Source organism: Euwallacea fornicatus, chromosome 21 (assembly GCF_040115645.1).
Source record: "Euwallacea fornicatus isolate EFF26 chromosome 21, ASM4011564v1, whole genome shotgun sequence".
In the NCBI taxonomy this organism is placed as follows: Eukaryota; Metazoa; Arthropoda; class Insecta; order Coleoptera; family Curculionidae; genus Euwallacea; species Euwallacea fornicatus.
The window spans coordinates 352,139-370,698 of NC_089561.1; the positions used below are offsets into that span (position 1 = coordinate 352,139).

General features: G+C 42.2%; 3 protein-coding genes across 6 annotated transcripts in view; 1 reads left to right on the top strand and 2 right to left on the bottom strand.

Annotated features, from left to right (window-relative positions):
• The window catches only part of bs (blistered), a 29,772-nt gene extending 23,973 nt beyond the window's left edge, over positions 1–5,799 (bottom strand). For 2 of the 4 annotated variants that reach the window (XR_010733212.1, XM_066294486.1), the window contains exon 1: positions 5,180–5,797. Coding sequence is in view for 3 of the 4 variants with exons in the window: in XM_066294486.1 (XP_066150583.1) it covers positions 5,180–5,596 (417 nt within the window). In the remaining variant the exon portion in view is untranslated. Of the gene's footprint in view, positions 1–5,179 lie in introns of all 4 variants that reach the window. The other 2 variants (XM_066294489.1, XM_066294488.1) reach the window with 2 other exon arrangements.
• Positions 5,800–13,878: 8,079 nt separating this feature from the next.
• sotv (exostosin glycosyltransferase sotv) lies at positions 13,879–17,045 on the bottom strand. The gene is made up of 8 exons (XM_066294455.1): positions 16,306–17,045; positions 16,048–16,248; positions 15,686–15,996; positions 15,391–15,626; positions 15,155–15,335; positions 14,898–15,095; positions 14,213–14,454; positions 13,879–14,153 (listed from the first exon to the last, which is right to left on the bottom strand). The coding sequence occupies exons 1-8, from the start codon at positions 16,839–16,841 to the stop codon at positions 13,932–13,934; spliced, it is 2,127 nt and encodes a 708-aa protein (XP_066150552.1). The 5' UTR covers positions 16,842–17,045; the 3' UTR covers positions 13,879–13,931.
• Positions 17,046–17,153: 108 nt separating this feature from the next.
• On the top strand, positions 17,154–18,361 carry Zfrp8 (Zinc finger protein RP-8). The gene has a single exon (XM_066294494.1). It carries the CDS (start codon positions 17,320–17,322, stop codon positions 18,289–18,291), a length of 972 nt encoding a protein of 323 aa, XP_066150591.1. The 5' UTR covers positions 17,154–17,319; the 3' UTR covers positions 18,292–18,361.
• Positions 18,362–18,560: the final 199 nt, after the last annotated feature.

Here is an 18,560-nt window from a genome sequence, read left to right on the forward strand (position 1 = left end):
CATTCATAAAAGAGAAGTTGTTAACATCCGACGGCTATTTTAAAAATAGCCCCTCTGGCCGGGCTTTACTTCCTTTTTGAGCGAAACGGGATTTATGTGACGTATCCAGAAATAATGATCCCAAATTTAGACCAAAGTCGGCGTGAGGGCGAACCGTCCAAACTGTATCTCTCCTGCGATCGAATCGATGCAAATAACTCATCGGACAGCTCCGACGTCCATTAATTGACTTAATAACAGTTGACGGAATTGTTTCTGATATTGGTCTTCGGTAGTTGCCGATTGATTCGGAGATACAGACTTCATCGATCCGTTTCATCATCGACGTTCTACGTACGTAATTGATCTGCTTCGTTACACCATTTGCCTGACCATAACGCGGGCAAGACGCTAAGCGGGCCGTCCGATCCCGAGTTCGTCTCTATCGGTCGGATAGAGAAGGACGAAGGGGAGTGCAACAATTTCGTGCATTTTATTTATACCCGGAGGCGTGAGTGCAGTAATCTGAACTTTGTCCACAATCCACTCGGCAGCTATTACCGCATGTAAACGGAGGACGTGATGATCGATCACGTGTCCGTCTCTCTCGCTCCCGAGGGGGCCGGCCGGGACGTCGGCGCGTCCCGACTGCTCGGCAGATAGACCTTGAAGCGAACGCAAAACTAAACTGCAAACACGTCCTCCCCGAGCCCTAAAAGACGCTAATTAAAACCCACTCGTTGCCGTGGGGACATTTCTAAACTATTCGACGATTTGATTTGTCCAAAGGCAGCGGCGTAACAGGTGGCCGAAACCCTCCGCGTTTGAAGATCAGCTCCTGATGCCGAACGGGTGATTTTTCTGAGCGCGCACGGCGACCGGGGAGGACAATGTCGCTAACAAACAGACAGAAAGAACAGACGGTGGAGCGCAATGAAAGCGCCCCGGTTGATGCCGGTAAACGCGTAAAGCATTGAAAAAAATCTATTTAAACAAAAATCGCGATCCCCCTTTGGGACTGACTAACGTTTGCGCCCAGATTAGATAACTCAACATTGAATCATCAAATAAACTTCAGGAGGCAGATAAACGGTTCCTGATATCGATATCGATTAATGCGTAAGCGAAAATTGCATTTGGGACAACGTGGCATGCGAGAATTGATACCGGACGATGCGCGACGGGACAACTCCCGGATTCGGCACCAGAAGATCTGGAAACCAGGAAAACCGACTCCGACGTGGTACTCCAACACGTGGCACGTACGGAGGGTTGCTTGCCCGCGCCGCAACGCTCGTCACGGGGGCGATTGGAGCGGGGTTGCCGTTTTTCGCTTTCGATTGGCACATCTGCCGACTTCGAGACAATTCGAAAATCTCGAACCGGCAGATGTTTCGTCGAAATTCGACATTTTCATCGACATCCGCAATATTTTACGGCTCACGTCCACCCTCCAGGGCACGTTTCCATCTCGAGTGAAAATTTACATTGTTGTCTCTCCCCTCCTCGAGTTGTTCAATTTTCCCTCGACTTAATTGTTTTTCTTTCTTATTTTTCGGTCCACGTGACGGTCCCGCGACATTTCCCCAAATCGATCGGACGTCTAAAACTCCGGCGAGAAATCTTCCCCCCAAAGAAGCTTCCAAATAAACTCTTTTTCGACGCATCGCTGATCAATCTCGCTCCGCGCATTCCCCAAATTCCCACGAAGATGCCTCAGAATCTTTTTTTGGGGCGATAATAATTGTGGCCCGAAAGCCTCGAGGCGCCTTGATCCGGCAACGGCGCTTCATCGTCGTGGAAGATCTCCGTCATAAAAAATCTCATGAGATATGCATCTGGGCACAATAATCCGAATTCCCGTCCATTCAACACTCAATTGGGGCGGTTTTTTGGGACAGGGCGGGCGCAACCCCGAAACCGTCCAAATCCGCCCGGAGCCGGAACGATTCCGGCACCGGAACGTTTAGAATAACGCGATATAGGAACACGTGACCGAGATAATTACTATCGAGTCGGCACATGGGTATTATTATTGTGGTACTGTTACATTGTCGAAGCATGCCCGCATCTTTAAGATGTCGGAAGTCTACGCACATAAGAATTTTATTTTCCTCTTTTGTTTCACATACACAATGCGAGACAACTTAGGAGAACAACCGACAGATGTCGCCGGGCGCGAACCCTCCCTGCCGTCAGGTGCCGCCACTGAAGGAATTATTACTTGATCGGGTATGTTAGGCATGAAGAAATTTTAATAAACATCGTGTAGATTTAATAACGTGCAAACTTTAATTGGGTTAGTACGAGGCGACTCGCGGAGAGATGCTTGATTTATGCTTTTTTATTTAATTATGGCAATCGCAGTTATTTATGCCACCAGTTGAGGGGTTTTTGATAAGGCTTGGGACAGGAATGTAGTTCCACGGCATCTTCCTAATTAACCGGGAAAATGCGGTTTCGACTTCGGAACCCGGCCACGTGTCGGTGTGTTAGATTGCATAACTAATCCTGAAGTTATAATTGACGGTTCGACTCGGTTTGAACTCTGAACTTGCGCACCCATACGGTACGGATCGGGCGGGGCTGGAAATGCAATTGATTGAAGATCGTCGAAATCTGTCGATTTCTCGTTTGTCCGGGCCTAGATCCTATTCCTCCGAGGCGCGAACGAAAGTACTTTCCCTCCCTTCGTGTTCCTTCTCGCTTTCTGGACACGTCGTCACTCTCTAATCGAACGAAACAAAACGAAGCACATCACAAATGACACCATATTAATCATTCCTTCTTTCAGCCACGACTGTCTCGATTAAGCACGCTTAAGGCCCCATATGGTCGTCTAATGAACGGTTACATGGGCGAGAATGGCGGTGATAATGAGATAAATCACGGCTATCCGGAATTGGGTCGGGTTCTTGTGGATTACTAAAGCTACTAATTGAACCTGATGACCGGAAGGTACCAGCGACCATCATCTCTTGGTACGCGGTGATGCATCGATGCCCACGGATCGAGACGGGAGATATTATCATTTTTATAAAATACAGTCACGGAATTTTAATCGGTTAAAACACATGTTCGTACCGAGAAGAAAAGGAGAAAGAAACGTGCTGGCACATGCGGTTTTTTCTCGGATGTAAAACTCAACCAGACACGTCTGTCTCGGGACGAAACGTCGAGTTTCTATCGAGAATTTCCCTCAGTGCCGGAATTTTTGAATTGCCACATGAACAGCACGAATGTTCTTACATAATGCATCCTCACATCTCATCGTCCGACAAATGATGCATTTATATTTAGCATGATGCGAGTTCTCAAAGCGCGTTTAGACAGCATTTTACGAATAAGTTTTACACGCCCCATATATTTCTGAAGGAATAATAAATGAAAGAGATTAAAAGCAAATAGTAAAATTTGAGTTTGGCTGGCTGTCTCGCAGCATGCGGAATCCACGAAATGGGTCATATTATTTTAAGTCTCAATGCAGAGATAAATATTTTCTATTTCGAGATGTGTTTTGAATCCGTGAACGCGACTAGAAATCGCATAACAGCGTGTTCCGGGGAGCTTTGGACTGAACAGGGAGGAAATCGGCCCCACCGCAGATGTTGGCATGCGAACACCATCAAGATGGTTCTCTAGCGTCTTGTGCGACAAGGCCCGAACGCAAGGCAAGCCGACGACGAGGCATTTTGGAGAAGATGCACGTACGTACATGTGCAAACTGGTTTATTCAACCGAATTCCCAAATTAAACTATCACATCGTTTTCAAGTGTCACAAGCTAATTAGTGAGGTGTGGGTTAAACGCCTCAAATTCCGCTAGAGCCATTGTCCCTCCTAATACGACTAATTCTAGAAGAGCAAACATCAGACACATTTGACGATATTATTGTGTTCGATAGTGCCTTTCCCACGGATTCTGAATAGTACCATAATGTGTAATGTACATGACTCGAAATGTCTTGTCAAGACAAATATTGGCTCGACGACTCGCGAGAACCGAAAAGTCCAATAACGGTTAGTTCTTGAGATCTTTACCGCGACTTGTTACGCCATACGCATTCTATTATGATTCACCCACCAACCCACATGTTATGGGTCTCTATGTTGGAGGGTGCTCGGTGTTAATGTGTTGATTTAAGTAGCGATTTTCCAACCCGGGGGGGGATTCTTAACTTCGTTCGGACCAAATTTCGGTCGTCCTGGGGCTGACGATATTTTGTAAATTAATGGGCACGTTTCTGGCGATTTGTATTTGTAGTCGTAGAAGCGATTTTTGTAGCATTTTATTAACGGAAATTACGAATTAGCGGCGATTCTATTGCCCAGCGGAGAAGAAGATGACTTCTATCGCTGCTATCGGTTGAAAAATAATTTTAAAAAAATTAAAAAAAAAAAACGTGGGTCTTCGTACTTGTCCCTTCTGAGGGCAACGACAATACCTACTTAAATTTGCTTGTAAATTGACTTATTTTTTTAAGCACACGACCGCGTGTTACTTCTCGTCTCCCGGACCATTTTTAAGCTTTCCCTGAACACCAATTAACGAAATTAAGCTCGGATTTTAAGGAAACATTTTCGACGGAAGAAGGAGAATTCAAAACAACGTTCGGGAAATCAGGTGAATTGTAGGAAATTGGCTGTCACGCAAAAATAACAAAACATCGGCGAACGTGAGTAGTATATTACCGAATTTTACCCAACGAGACAAAATAATCTCAGAAGGGAAAACGAGCGGCAACGTCGCAACGGCGGCCTATGCGCACGGTGCCGCTCACGTGTATGGGCCCTGTTGACAAATTTATCGTGTAGTGATGTCATCGGCTCTTGCAGCCTGCTTTTCGAGGACCGAAATCGGGTGAAAAAAACGACTTTTCCAGCAAAATTTTCAGGTTTTCCAAAGAGTTTTGGTGAAAACTTCGCCATGCAAGAGAATATAGAAAACTCATATTGGGAAAACTCATTGTGATATTTTTCGAGCGAAGGATAAATAGACTTTTAAAGAATTGCGAGTGGGACTTACGCAAAAAGTCGAGAAATTTTGCTTTTAAGTGCGGAAACTGATTGAAACCTCTCACAGCCGGTCATTTAGGTGCCAAGAGAAATTTGGCGATCCGGCAACACGGCTAATGCTCCACCATATGCGTCTGACGTTTAAACGTCACAAGTACTAAACATTGAGGTTAAATCCGACTCACCTTCTTCATAATTCCCGTTTTTCGCTTAGAAAAGGTGGTGTATCGCCTCAGTTTGTTCTCAATGTACTCCATTTTGATCTTGACGCGGCCTTTCGTCTTTTTCCCGTTGCTGGGGGGCGACTTTTTTGCCTGCATCGCACTGTACGACTCGTCGTGAATGTCATTTACCCCGCTGGACTCAAATCCCATGCCGTGTTGGGGAGTGAGGCCCCTCTCATCGTAGCACACGTCCGTTTTGAGGCCCCCCCGAGTGCCGCAGGCACTGGACACCATGGTGTGCCTGGGGGACAATTGCTGGAGGCTGGTGGAGGGTCGCCCCAGGCCCCCGCCGTATATTTCAGGGGGCGATTCCCCGCTTAGCAGGTTCATACTGTAGCCCAGTTGGAAACGGGAATCTCTCCCGCCAGGGGGCTCCATTTCGCACCACAGCTTGGGAATAATATAAACAAACACACGGCACTGAAATGCGGCGTAAGATAATACGCAACTCTGAGGGCAGAGGGCACGACAAACTCACAGTTTCGCTCGCGACAGTGAGACAACGACTGTTCCGCCCAGCGCGCTCCTACGGCCAATGCTTACACTACCGATATGCGCAGGCGTCTAGCTCAGACGTGCCTTCCTTCTGGCTCCTCTCTACGTGATCGCTACGAATCCTGTTTAAATCCAACGAACACACTTCCGAGATAACTGTACGTAATCCGACCTAAGTAGTCTCGGCATGAAAAATTATTCCGAAAATACACTAAATTTTCCTCCGAAAATGTGGGGCCGCAATTAGATGTGTGCACCAATACGCTCTCCGTTCCCCCAAACAAATCGAACAATCATCGCAAAAGTGGGATGTATTATTACATGCACTGGGACAGCCCAATACCATATTTAGAACCGAACCGTGCCGTATATGGTAAAGATATCCCTAAATGGTGAAACGAAATCCCTCCTTCATTGGCGGCACGATGGTGCGTCGTCAAAGAGGTATTAAGTGCGTTTGTTGTGCTACAAGAAGGCGCCGAAGCGGTGTGGTGGCAGCACCCGCTCACCCGATCTTCCCACAAATTTCAGGTCTTCCAAACATTTTTTTTTTTGAAAATTTGGGCTCAAATTACAGCATGAGAGCACTCCAGAATGCGAACATAACAAGCAACCAATAAATCGTAACCCCAAACGTTGAATTAACAATCGCTCCCTTTTTCTGCGCGTTGTCAAAATCATCCATAAAAAAGCAATATTAAGGACGCGTGACGTATGCGTCTAAAGACAAATGAGCGCCCCTCCGTAATTAATACCTCTGCACATGCGCAAGGTTTGACGTTATCTCACTTTCTTGACAGCTCCAGAAAGTGAAGTCGATCGTGCCAGTGGTGCGTTGCTGTCTAACGTCTACGTCCCTTTCATTTAACATAATTGCTCGAGTTAAAAGTAGAACTGGAAAACTAGAACTTGTTCTAGTCGTTGCAGCTTGAGCTCACAAGGCGTGTAGGGAAACGACTTAAAAATACTTAATCGGATATTAGAAAAGTCTGGGACTTTCCCGACTCCTCAAAGATGGATGGACGGTCTCGTAGATTGTCATGGTAAAAAGCTGCGACGTATGCGCGAGAAATTTTTAAAGCTCGAGAATTGTTTTGTGGTGAGGTCTGAAAAGTGCACGAAATTCAGTTTTTGTAAGCTCCTGTCTCTAGGGCTTGAAATCTTTTCAATTACAATGAAAAACTGCGGAGCTGATGGCAGCTCTGACATGGTTCGCGGAATATTCCGGAATATGGTCCTAGACATTCCTAGAATCAACAACTTCAAAGTTTCCCATGTCGCATGTTTAAGGTCGCTTTTTTCGATTCTTCTTCTTCTTTTTTTTTTTGTTAATTAGTTTAAAGTGCTTTTTAACGAATTACTGTAGATGATATAATCATATCGCACGACAGATGCACGGAACGCAGCTACGAACGGAATTGTGAGTAATGCAAAAAGTACTGCACGCACAACTATCATTTTAGCCGAGTCGTCGTCATAAAATGATAGTTTTATGAAAAAACGGTCTGAACACGACGTGATAACGAATTGCTACGCAATTTTCATGTGATTCCAAAAATTGGCAATATTTAGCGAGGTGACGTCATGCTGTCGTTATAAATTTTAGGGGATTCTCGCAAATTTGGTTTCTCTTCCTCACCTATAGGGCATAACCCGTCAGTATGTATCGGAATTGACATCACCTCCCCCCTATTTCGGTGATTACATAATTTTTTTCTTTAAAATATTTATATATATTTATATATTTATAATGAATGAAATTTCGTCCATTCCACCTTTCTTCGTGCTTTCGTCGGCCTGCACATCCTCTTTTGATGCTTTGCGGGTTAGTTTCCTCTCTGTTTTCACAAACTCAATTACTGGAGCTTCGTTGATCTCTACGATCGCGAGTCGATCGTCATGTGGTCAACTTGAAATATCCCTGGCTGATCGAAGCGGCAACTAAACTCTAAATCAAAGTGTTAAATTGACATTCATTCAGCCTAATCCCCTTTCCTCTCTAATTGAATTCACGCAATGTTCAAATCCATTTAAGGAAAGCCGATCTGAAATTATGTCAAGTTTAATAGTTAGTTACTAATCAGCAGAGCATCATTAGATGCCATTAATATATGCGCGGAGAAACAACTTTTCTTTTGCACGCTATCATTTTTCGTATATTGCATAAAACAATGTGTGTCACTATGATAAAATTATTCTATATTCGGCTAAAACCGAATAAGGCCCGATACCATTTCCGGCAACATTAGACGCAAAAGTGGTCTACCGGGTCCACCTTCGTATACTGCTCAAATAAAGCCATCGCCTAATTTGGCGGTTACACGTGGTTCTGATTTGAACTGGTTTACTGATCGTTTCTTGATCAGCTGAGTGGCTGCCATTTATATATATCTCCACCAATTTTTCATCACTGAAATCGGCTTTTATTCGGTGGCCAGGCCGGAAGGGGTGGGGTAGCGCAAAATTCGACACGTCCGCCCCTGCTTACGGTTCCCAATTTACAGTTCGTCATTGACGTTTACCAAAATTTTCCACCACCAACTCTCCTCTTTATTATTATTCTTTTGGGCTTCACGAAATTCACAGTTGCGCCCGACGCAGTCCATTCGGCCGTCTGTGATTGGGCGACTTAATGCGTTTCTCTAACGTTACCTACTGGTTTTGAATGCAAATTCATGGCTCAATAAGTACGGAAATTTGTTGTTTTATTGACGCCATCCGGCGTTAGGTGATTTAACGTCCTCCTGTACCGCAATCTCCCGGTTCTGAACGCAGATTCATGGCTCAATAAGCGCAACTCGTTATTTTTTTTTCTCTCCTTTTATTTGGCGCCATCTATCATTACGCGACTCGGCGCGCTCCTCAGCCACCATCTAGCGGTGTCGAATGCTAACTCGCGGGCAAACGCGTAACACGGCGTTTTGTTGTTATTAGAAATACATATCTTCAATCAATCACAGATAATGCAAAGTGGCGTCGCCATATTTGGCGGTCAAGACGTAAACACTGTGTGAATATTAGTCAGCGATTTATTTTAACCGATGGTGGTGTGAAATGTGATAATCATAATTAAGAGTTTTTGCGATTGCTGAAGTAGAGCACCAGATGGTCGGTCGCGTCTTCGAATCGCAGGAATCAATTGTGAGTCACATAAAACAGGTTACAATTATTTATACGTCGAATAAAAGAAACAATAGTACTCGGAGTCGGTGAGTACTGGTCGTAGGGAGTCCCTTGACCGCTGGACAGCGCACATTGTTCGTCCGAAGAAACGTAGAAGTTGTTTCCCGCGAAAAAAGCGGCTCTAACCACCGCAGCGTTGGATTATCTGTCGCGGTTCACCTGAAAAACTGCCTTATCTTGCACATTACGGACAACTAATTGGATATTTTAAGGATTTTTTTTCGGTTTGCGAATAAATACTTGTTACGTGTTTGAAATCTTAAGTAAGACAGCACTCAACGAGGAGAGACATTTCGTTGCCTCGCATTGTTCGGATGTCATCCGCTACGTATACTACGCCAATGTTTGTCCGACGAAAGAATGCGATAATTAAAACGATATATCGGTCGATTTGTGGGTTCTGGAATTCTTCATACTTCGCAAACCAAAAACAGCGTCTTCGGCCGCGGTGCGTACGTGTTTGCGCCCGAAAAGTCCGATCGAAATAATGTAGTTTGCATTCGTAATTTTTGCGAAAAAAAAAGCCGTCGGGAAATGATTTCTCGAAACGCCCGTTAGAGCCCCGCAAAGGTACCCCCGTCAAACGCCCCCCAAAAATCGTGCGTAAATGCGCGAATCTGCCATTTGAAAAATTACCAGATTCCGTAATGCGAATCGTACCGAAACTGTGGGGTGCGAATGAGCGGGAAACTTACATATCTCCGCAGCAGCGGCGGCGCGTCCCGACCACCCATCCTTCGTCCTCTTCCGACAAGGATGAATCCATACCCTTCAGAGCCCTAGTCCTTACATCCTATCGCACTTTCCACCGTTAGAACATGTTCTAATGGCGGAGAGCGCGTGTGGAGACCTCGTCCTAATAGCGGTGAAGGAGGAACATCACCCTTGTCTGCAACTCCGTCGCTCCGCACCGGAATCATCGATCTACAAGAGAAAAATCGACGTTCAAAAACGGATCCGAAAATTTCCTTCGGCTCTCCTCTCCTATCGGACTTCCTTGGTTCGTGCAATAATGGCCAACCGAGTTCCGAAGAGTGCGGTTATTTTGAAAATTTGAATAAACGAGCGAATATGAACCGCAAAGTGACTTCCCACATCGCATGATGTAAATTTTTTTTTTAAACGCTCTTTTTTTATTGTTTTTAGTTCAGCTAACTGCATTTCTGAAGCAAAAAAAACCTCCTCGATGAAATTCAGCAAAGCGGTAGGTGCTGCTTACTGTTAACGATCAATCGAAACGATTCCAACTCGCCGAAGTGAATCAGGAAGTAAGTGTAAGTTTAGTAATTATATCGAACGATGGTTTCATCTAATTACTCGCAACTCCGCGGTCTTTATGGACAATTACATTGAAACCGAAGTGATTATCGAAGCGGTCAAACCAGCTCTAACTCTCAAGTAAAAAAACAATGCCCGCTGTCGACTATTTTCAAACAGAATCTGCTTAGGAATCGATAAGTCGTTTTTCCCATCGTAAACATCGTTTTTCTGAGGCTATTAATAACCGAACCCCACAGAAAAATCCGCTAATTAGATTTTTCCCTCTTCTAAGAATATCGCAATCAAAAGCACCAAATACGTCTTCGGGACAAGGCCAGTGCTGTACCTTGAGCATCATCGAAATGGAGAAGCTACTTATCGGAATTTTGCATGGGAAATGAAATTATTGACGTAGTCGCAATAAAATCAACAAATAAATCGACGAAATTGGTCAAAATCGAACTAAATTCAGCCGCAGAGATTACTCGCAAAGACAATTGCACATGATTTCTGTTATTTCTCGAAGTTTCGATATAGTTTTCCTTGCGGCACACCACTGGTATAGGTATACCCATAGGGAGTACCTCTACCGTTTGTGGTAAATTGCAACGGCTCGCTAGACCGCTTGGCACCAACAATGCTACTTGCTAAATCACTCCGTATAATTATTAAAGGGAGGTCGATTTATTTTATTGTTTGTTTATTCTAACATCAGCCATTTACTCAATCGGCTTTGTGGAGGCTTATTAAGGTGTTATTTATGCGGCTTTTCAATGTCGAAGGGCGCCCGTTTGTTCCTTTCGCTATTTATGTGAGTAAAAGTGCGGGTGTGTCTGGTAACACGCAAGTGAAAAAAAATTTTTCATTCAATTTGAGTGATAGAAACTTTTTTTTTTTTTTATTCAAAATATTCTGGTGGGGACCAAAGGGAAACTTCTCTTCGTTATGTAGTGTCCAGCCGCACGTGCGAAAATACTCGTGACGAAAACTTGATAAATGTAAAATTCGTTTTTGTGATGTTTGAAGATCTCGCAAAACCAAAAAAGTATAAAATTAAAATTTCGAGATTCTGCACGCGGCACAGGTGAGAGTTTTAGTACAGTTCCAGGAACCAAACTCCCCCTTTTTACACTCTAAAAATCTCATTTTTTTCCTTCATAGTTCAAAAAGCCCTTTTGGTGGCCTTTTTCCTTCTTCCTCGTCGAACCTACGAGGTAAATTACCGACACATTTATAGCGAGGGCCAGCGATTTCTCCTCACTACTGGAAACTAAACACGAATCGTTCAAGCCACGTACAAGATAAAGAAAAATGAAGTAGAAGGCAAAAACGCAACCTCAGCATCATTAACGCAGCCGACGTATTGTATATTTCTGCATAACGTTTGTTGAGGTTTAAAGTAAAAAAGCCGATGTTTTCAAAGTACCCGTTGTCGCATTCCCAGTACTACTGTGTGTCGTACCGAAGAAATGCCTCGATCGGCGAGTATCGATCTCGAATAAAAATAACATGTTCAATTGCAAAAAAATCTATACGCAGAATTGGACGGAAAAAATCTCTTTTGCGGTACATTTATTGCGAATTGTTCGCTTTTTCTGCGGAGAGGTGGAAAGGGGCGTCTGAAATTGAGCTGGATAGCACGAAATTTGATCCAGTAAATGAGTAACGATCCAACGATGAAATCCATACGGAGACAGGAAAAGAATGCCTTTAGCCTAATACAGGAGATAGATCTATTAAGTCCAAAATTGTTTTATGAAGGACGCTTGCCATAACTTGAGACGACCAAAGGAGAATAAAGAAGGATCTTATCGTGTTGCAATACCAGTCAATCATCGCGGTGAAGATCGTAAATAGCGGGTTAGTTCCTTTGTTTTCATTTTTATTGCCCCAATTATGAAGGAAAAGAAAAATCAAATCAATTGAAGCTCAGAGAATTTTGTGCCAAATTGCCATTATCATTATCATGAATTTCCGCGAAAGGATCAAGAGAGGAGTTTTTGCTGAGCAGTCATATTTTCATGTGCAATCCGAGGGAAAATGGACGCATTGCCGAGCACTATTTGATCTATGATAGCCGATAAGATTCTAAAGCAGGCCCTAGACGAAACAACACCGAGTCGCAGAATGAAAGTCGACCTTTTGACGGTGCGCCGTTGCGGAAGCTCTCCGACGCAAACACGTACGTTACTGAGCTGTGGAAATATTAAAATATGCATATCACACGGCAATGTTTTTTCAAAAAAATCCATTCAACCGGCATTCTCTATGCCAGTGTAAGACCATGCGAAAACTCTCAGCCACATAGGTAACGACGTCGTTTCCGGAAAAACGCTGGTAATCAAGTGAAGAATTTTCTCGATATATTTTTTTCGCGGCGAACCACGTAAAAAAGGTAATTTTTGTTCCGTTGTAACTTTAATTGCTATTTGATTAGTGGCAGCATTAATGTAAAATAGCAGATATACTAAGATGTTCGAATTTATCATTCTACAAACAGGCATTTGATTCGCGTCAAGGACATCGTAACGGAATTAGGTTATTGATATGATATTGTCGAGAATACGATTTAAAACTTACCGGATTTCGCATTAAAACTCTGACTAAGAACCCAAACAGCGTCCAGTCATCGGGGATTTTTCGGTTCTGCGGCGGCCTTTCGTTAGATCGGCGAATAAAAAGGGGCGAAAAGGCGCAATACGCGCCAAAACATTCAAGTCCAACACCATTATGTAGATTAAGGGATTTTTGAAAGTACCAAGGAACGATCCGATGAGCGCCTCACTTCACATATTTTAACACGTATCCGGCACTAAAACGCGGTTTTCACGTTAAAAACTAACGGGCAAAATTCAGTGTTTAAGACAATGCCGTTGATGAGCGACCACTAAGGGGAAAATGGCCGACAAAACAGTAGAATGCAGCCCCTGCGCAAATAGTGAAGATGACGTAGATACCGCATTCATGACATACTAGATAAACTTTGCGGTTTTTTTTTAACATTTTAAGGAAACGGGGCGGGTTGGGGGGAATTTAATTCGACTTAAGTGAATATTTTGCAGTTTTACTGGAACCATTAAATTGCGGATTATAAAGAAAATGTCGAGCCGTCTGATGATGATGATAATAAACATGATGCGAAATTTTCAACAGGTAAATTTAAAAAATGCCCTAAGTGTCGAATTTCGAATATTTAATTTTACAAATTCGCCACAATTCGATCGGTTTTCCTTCGACGTTGTTCACGTTTTGCAGGATAAATTGAACATCGTTTGGTATCTTCGTGATTTTTCTTAAATTGCTTGCATCAAAATTTCCGGGGATGAAAATACATTGGTACCAAGGGCGTTAGAACTCAACAACGTTCTTCGTCTAGGGGCCGCCTAAGTTGTTATGGGCAGTACCAGGAATGACCATAAACGGTGTGCGATTGCAGACTGCCTGGCTGCGTCGTTGGTGAGAGAGTTCAGTTGGCCTTTATTGCGAATAAAGAGGATTCTGCGGGAGATGCGCCGTGAATATCGAGCGGAACATGGTTTATAGCCCGTTCGGGCTGTGAGAACTTAGCATCGGCAGGGTATAAAAAGCCACAAGACCGGCAGCACACACACACAAACAATGACGACTTACGCATACGATTGTTTTCTTCGTGCACGTATAATTTAATCATTATAAAGTATTCAGGTGTGCCCACAGTGGCGCATCCAAAGGATATGTGCCTATTTGCCATAGACTTTTATTTGAATAATAATTAAACCCATGTTATACCTAAAAACTACAAACTGCCGATATTGTTAAATCTCTTCAATTTCTCCGGGAATGCGTCTTTGAACAATACAGGATCGGCCCTAAATTCCACAGATTTGAGAGGCATACGCCCGAAAATGTCCGCAAAGCGGTCTACACACTGAGAACGGGCCACCATATGTCCCATATCAGCCGACAACATCTCATTATTTATACATTCTGGACATTTGAACTTTTTCCTTGGAGTTACCTAGAAAAAAAATGCATCGAAAATCTCTTTCTGAATCTCTTTTTCATCACTAAAATTACCTTTATTGGTGGCTTATCAGTGACGTTGGCGACCAGAAAATTCATTGCTATATCCTCACAATTCATATTATCGTCTACCCAGTCTTTTACGTTAGATGGCATGGTATTGGTATACAAATAGCTCCAATATTTGTGCAGGAAAGCTGCCCCTGTGAGCACCATGGAAATCTCGTTCTGCCATTCCGACTCGTATTTCCAACTGCTGGTCACATTGTCCCAGTAGTGGGTCCTCGAGGGAAATCCTTGAACGATTTTCGACTGCTTAAATTGCACTTTGGTAGAGGAGCTGGAGAAATAGTATGGAATATTCTAAATCTTTTGCTTGTTGGAAAGGATCGATCTCGTAGATTCAGAATATAAGGATGATTCGGTGTGAGGACTTTAGGTCACAGGAACAACACTTACGAGGACATAAATCTTTTAGTTTTTGAGCCCTAATGGCAGTGTTAACTTATCTTTAATTAGTTACACAGGAATTTTGAAGTATTTTTCGTCAGTTCCTGTTAAATCACAAAACGCCCGTCTTTTGTAAAACCACCTTGCAAAATTAAGGTTTTACGTGAGAGCTTCAGCAGTGTATTTTACTTTTCACTCCTGAATTGATGATTATAATTTTTGAAGAATTCATTTGCAAATTCTATGATTTTATAGAAAATTTTTTTCTTTAAAACCCAAAAATACTCACCCACTATCCTATCTGGAAACTCTCTCCAAACTTCAAAAGCAAATTCCACTTCATCAGAAGTGAGCATCACTATATCATCATCAATATGCAAAACAGCTTCAGTCTCTATTTCTCTATAGGGGTAAAACCGATTCGACAGTTTATTGGCTTTGGTTTTGATCACGTTGATTGATTTGGTGATTTTAGGGAATTGAGACACTGGAAATATATCCGATTTGAAGCAAAATTTAGGATCATGTGCCAATAGCACTACTTACTTGGAGGCGGCTCCTTCTTCTGATTATTCCAAACAACCACAATTTTCATTAAACTAGGAACTTTAGCTAGACGCTCAATGAGGGAAAATAGGCTTTGAACTCTGTCATAAGTTAAAATAACTGCAGTGAAGCCCATGGATCGGGGTGCAGTTATTGGGAAATAAAGAGGATTGAAATTCATCTGAAATTAGGTTTATAGTGTGCTGAACTTTAGGCAAATTTCAAATCTGCATTACTTCAGAAGGACGCAAATTCAACTCATCATACGTCCGCCCTTGATAAGGATATACTCTGTCCTGAATTATGTCTAAACTACTTATGGCAATCCTTTCCATTGAAGAGAAGTACTTGTTATAAAGGAACATAACAGATTTTCTCATCTCATTTATGCGTTTTTCAGAAACTAAATTGATTACTTCACTAAGTGTATGTAAATGGCTTTCCATTATGAATATGGCAACACGTTTCCAGTCTACGGAAGCCAAAAACTCACTTAAAAAAAAAACTAAACCCTCAGAGAAACCTATATACCAATCACATCATGAAATGGCATCACATGTCCATCCATTACTATCACAGGTATGCAATTAGCTGCCATGGCTTCTAGCAACGCCAACTGGCCCATTCTCTGTCCCCGAAAAACCAAGCAAAAAGTTGAATGTTTCAGTACGTTAGGATAGGGAAAATGTTCTCCTGAATTTACTTCACAACGACTAGTATATGGCTTTTGGTTGCAATTATTTAATATTAAAATTTCTCCCTCATGGAGTTTGTTCAAACTGTGGAGTTCCTCCAAAAAATAAGGGTCAATGCTGATTTGGGAAGACACAATTTTCCATGTTCTGCAATTTTTTCATTAGAAATTTTTGGAGTTTTCGAAAGCAGAAATTCACCGAATGTTATCAATATTTGCAACTAGTGCTTGATCAGCAAGAGGACTGAACATTGGAATAGATATATCAAACTTTTCCCTGAATGTGTGGGTGTCAAACCCTGCCCCAGCAATCATAGCATTGCCCAAATTCAAATTAAGCACTGATAAGTAATCTTGGGACATCATGTTAAAAACCAGGTGGTTTTCCCCATTGTTCCAACTAAAACAAATAACAAAACTCAGTCCTCAAAAACTTATTATCATCAAATAGACTTACTATGGCAGTTGGTTTAAAGCTCGAGAAGTCAGATTTAAGTTCATTCTTTCATCATTTAGAGTATCCAATGATGATACAAATAGGCATGCTTCATGAGGATTTGCAGTATAATATTTCGAATTAACAATTCCTTTTATTAAGCTATAATATTCTCTGGAAAGCCCCTCAACTACCTCTGCCCCATTTCCATCAATATATTTGACAAATGGGTAAATGTAAACAGTAATCCTATCATGCCCAGTATGGCCACAGCGATAAATATTGAAGCAATCCCAATGGGTGCATTTCAAGTTCCTTTGGCGACCAACGTTGCTCTCCAGTCTAAGTACGACCTCAGGTAGATGTTCCACATTATTAAGGTCGATTTTGAGGAACCTTTTCGATTCATTACTAGAGAAATTTACAAATGGGAGGCTAAGCACTATGAGAACTGATACAGCCAAGAGGATTAGGAAAAAGTTTTTGTACTTTTTTTGGGAGGCAGAGGCGGTATTTAACAGAATATATCCCGCTGATGCTCTGGGATTAATCGTCATTTTAGTAGCGCTCCACGGGGGTGTGAATTGTTGAGTGAGGCATTGCACTAGAAATTGAAATCCGCTGTATTTGACTAAACTGATAATAATGTGATTGCAAATAAGTGAATGTTTGTTTATATTAACAGAAAGATAAATAGTTTTTAGAACGAGTATTTTTTATTATTGTTTCAGATTAACATTTATGGTTATCAAAGTCACTGACTCGTGTGTCATTTAAGATTTGTTTTTTGACATTCGAGTATGGTGCTATACTATTTTATGTAATGATCAGGAGTGAAATAGCAACGATTTGCTACTTCAGACAGAGACAATCAGTTAATTGTCAAGAGCAGCCGAATGCCAGTATTTGTTTATTAATTGTGGTAAAACACGTTATTGTAATTAATTATTTATTTGTTAAAAACTAAAAAACATTCTGTAAATCACCTTTAGTTCCTCATCAAATTTGCTTCCGATATCAACCCAACAAGCTAAAATGCCTGTCTCAATAGGCCTCCTGGAAAAATGTCCCTCATCGAAGCTGCAAAGCAGCTTTTTCCCCAGTAAAGTAGGGGGTAAGCCTGCGTGGCTAAGCCTCAATCCCCTTCCATCCTACTCAGACTTGGTTTGTGCTCAATGTAAAAAAGTGACGATTTTTCTATGCCAAGTCTATGCTCCTTTTGAACATACCCCTTGTGAGCAACTGCAACTAGATGAAAACTTTCATCGCACTATTTTTGTGTTTGTTTGTCGCAATTCCGCGTGCAGCAGCCCCGACATTAAGGTATTCCGCAGTGCTTTGCCTAGAGCCAACGATTTTTATCCCTTTATCCCAGTTGAGGAAGCAATTTCATCAGCGGATGTGTGCAATTTATGTGGTATATCTGCCCATCAGAGATGCGGTCAGTGCAAAAAAGTGATTTATTGTTGCAAAGAACATCAAGTGATTGACTGGAAAAGCAGCCATAAACAGCAATGCAAATTAGGTGTAAATTCTGAGACATCAGGGGAGTTTTTGTTTTCTGAGTGGGAGTTATTGAACGATTTTGAGAGCAATGAGGATGAGCACAAAAATGAAATCACTGTCAAGGACATCAATGTTGGCTCTTTAGCAGATGTAAGTGAGTCAGACTTAGAACCCTTTGCCACAAAAACCAGTGATAAAACTTTTTCTAAGTTCAAAAAAAAAATCGCCAGTGATCCATACCAAGTGATTAGGTATGAGCGAGGGGGACAACCTCTGCTCATAGCAGAAAACCCTATTCCGTCACACATACCAAATTGTGAATATTGTGGCTGCACAAGGCTTTTTGAATTTCAAATTATGCCTCAAATGCTGTACGAACTCAATGAGAAGCACTTGGATTGGGGAGTTTTGTTGATTTACACGTGCAAAGATAGCTGTAAGGGGGATTCAATTAATAGTTATAAGAAAGAATTTGTATTTCGACAAGATGTTGCAGAGTAAAGTTGGTTTTAAATTGGAAAATGGTAATTTTGTGTTGCAATAAAATAAATTTTCTGTTTGGATTATTAAACGTATTAAGAAAGCAGCTGGCTTTTGTGAACTAACGTGAGCAGCCTACTGCTTTCCCGATAGAGACATCCCTATAACCAGATCCAGGAGAGCCTCCTCCGAGTTGCAGAAGGAGGTTAGAATGAGTGAGCATGAGGAGGTTGGTTAGGAAGGATTGTTTTGAGAGCTTTCCATCTTTTAAAGCCCCTAGATGTGGGTAT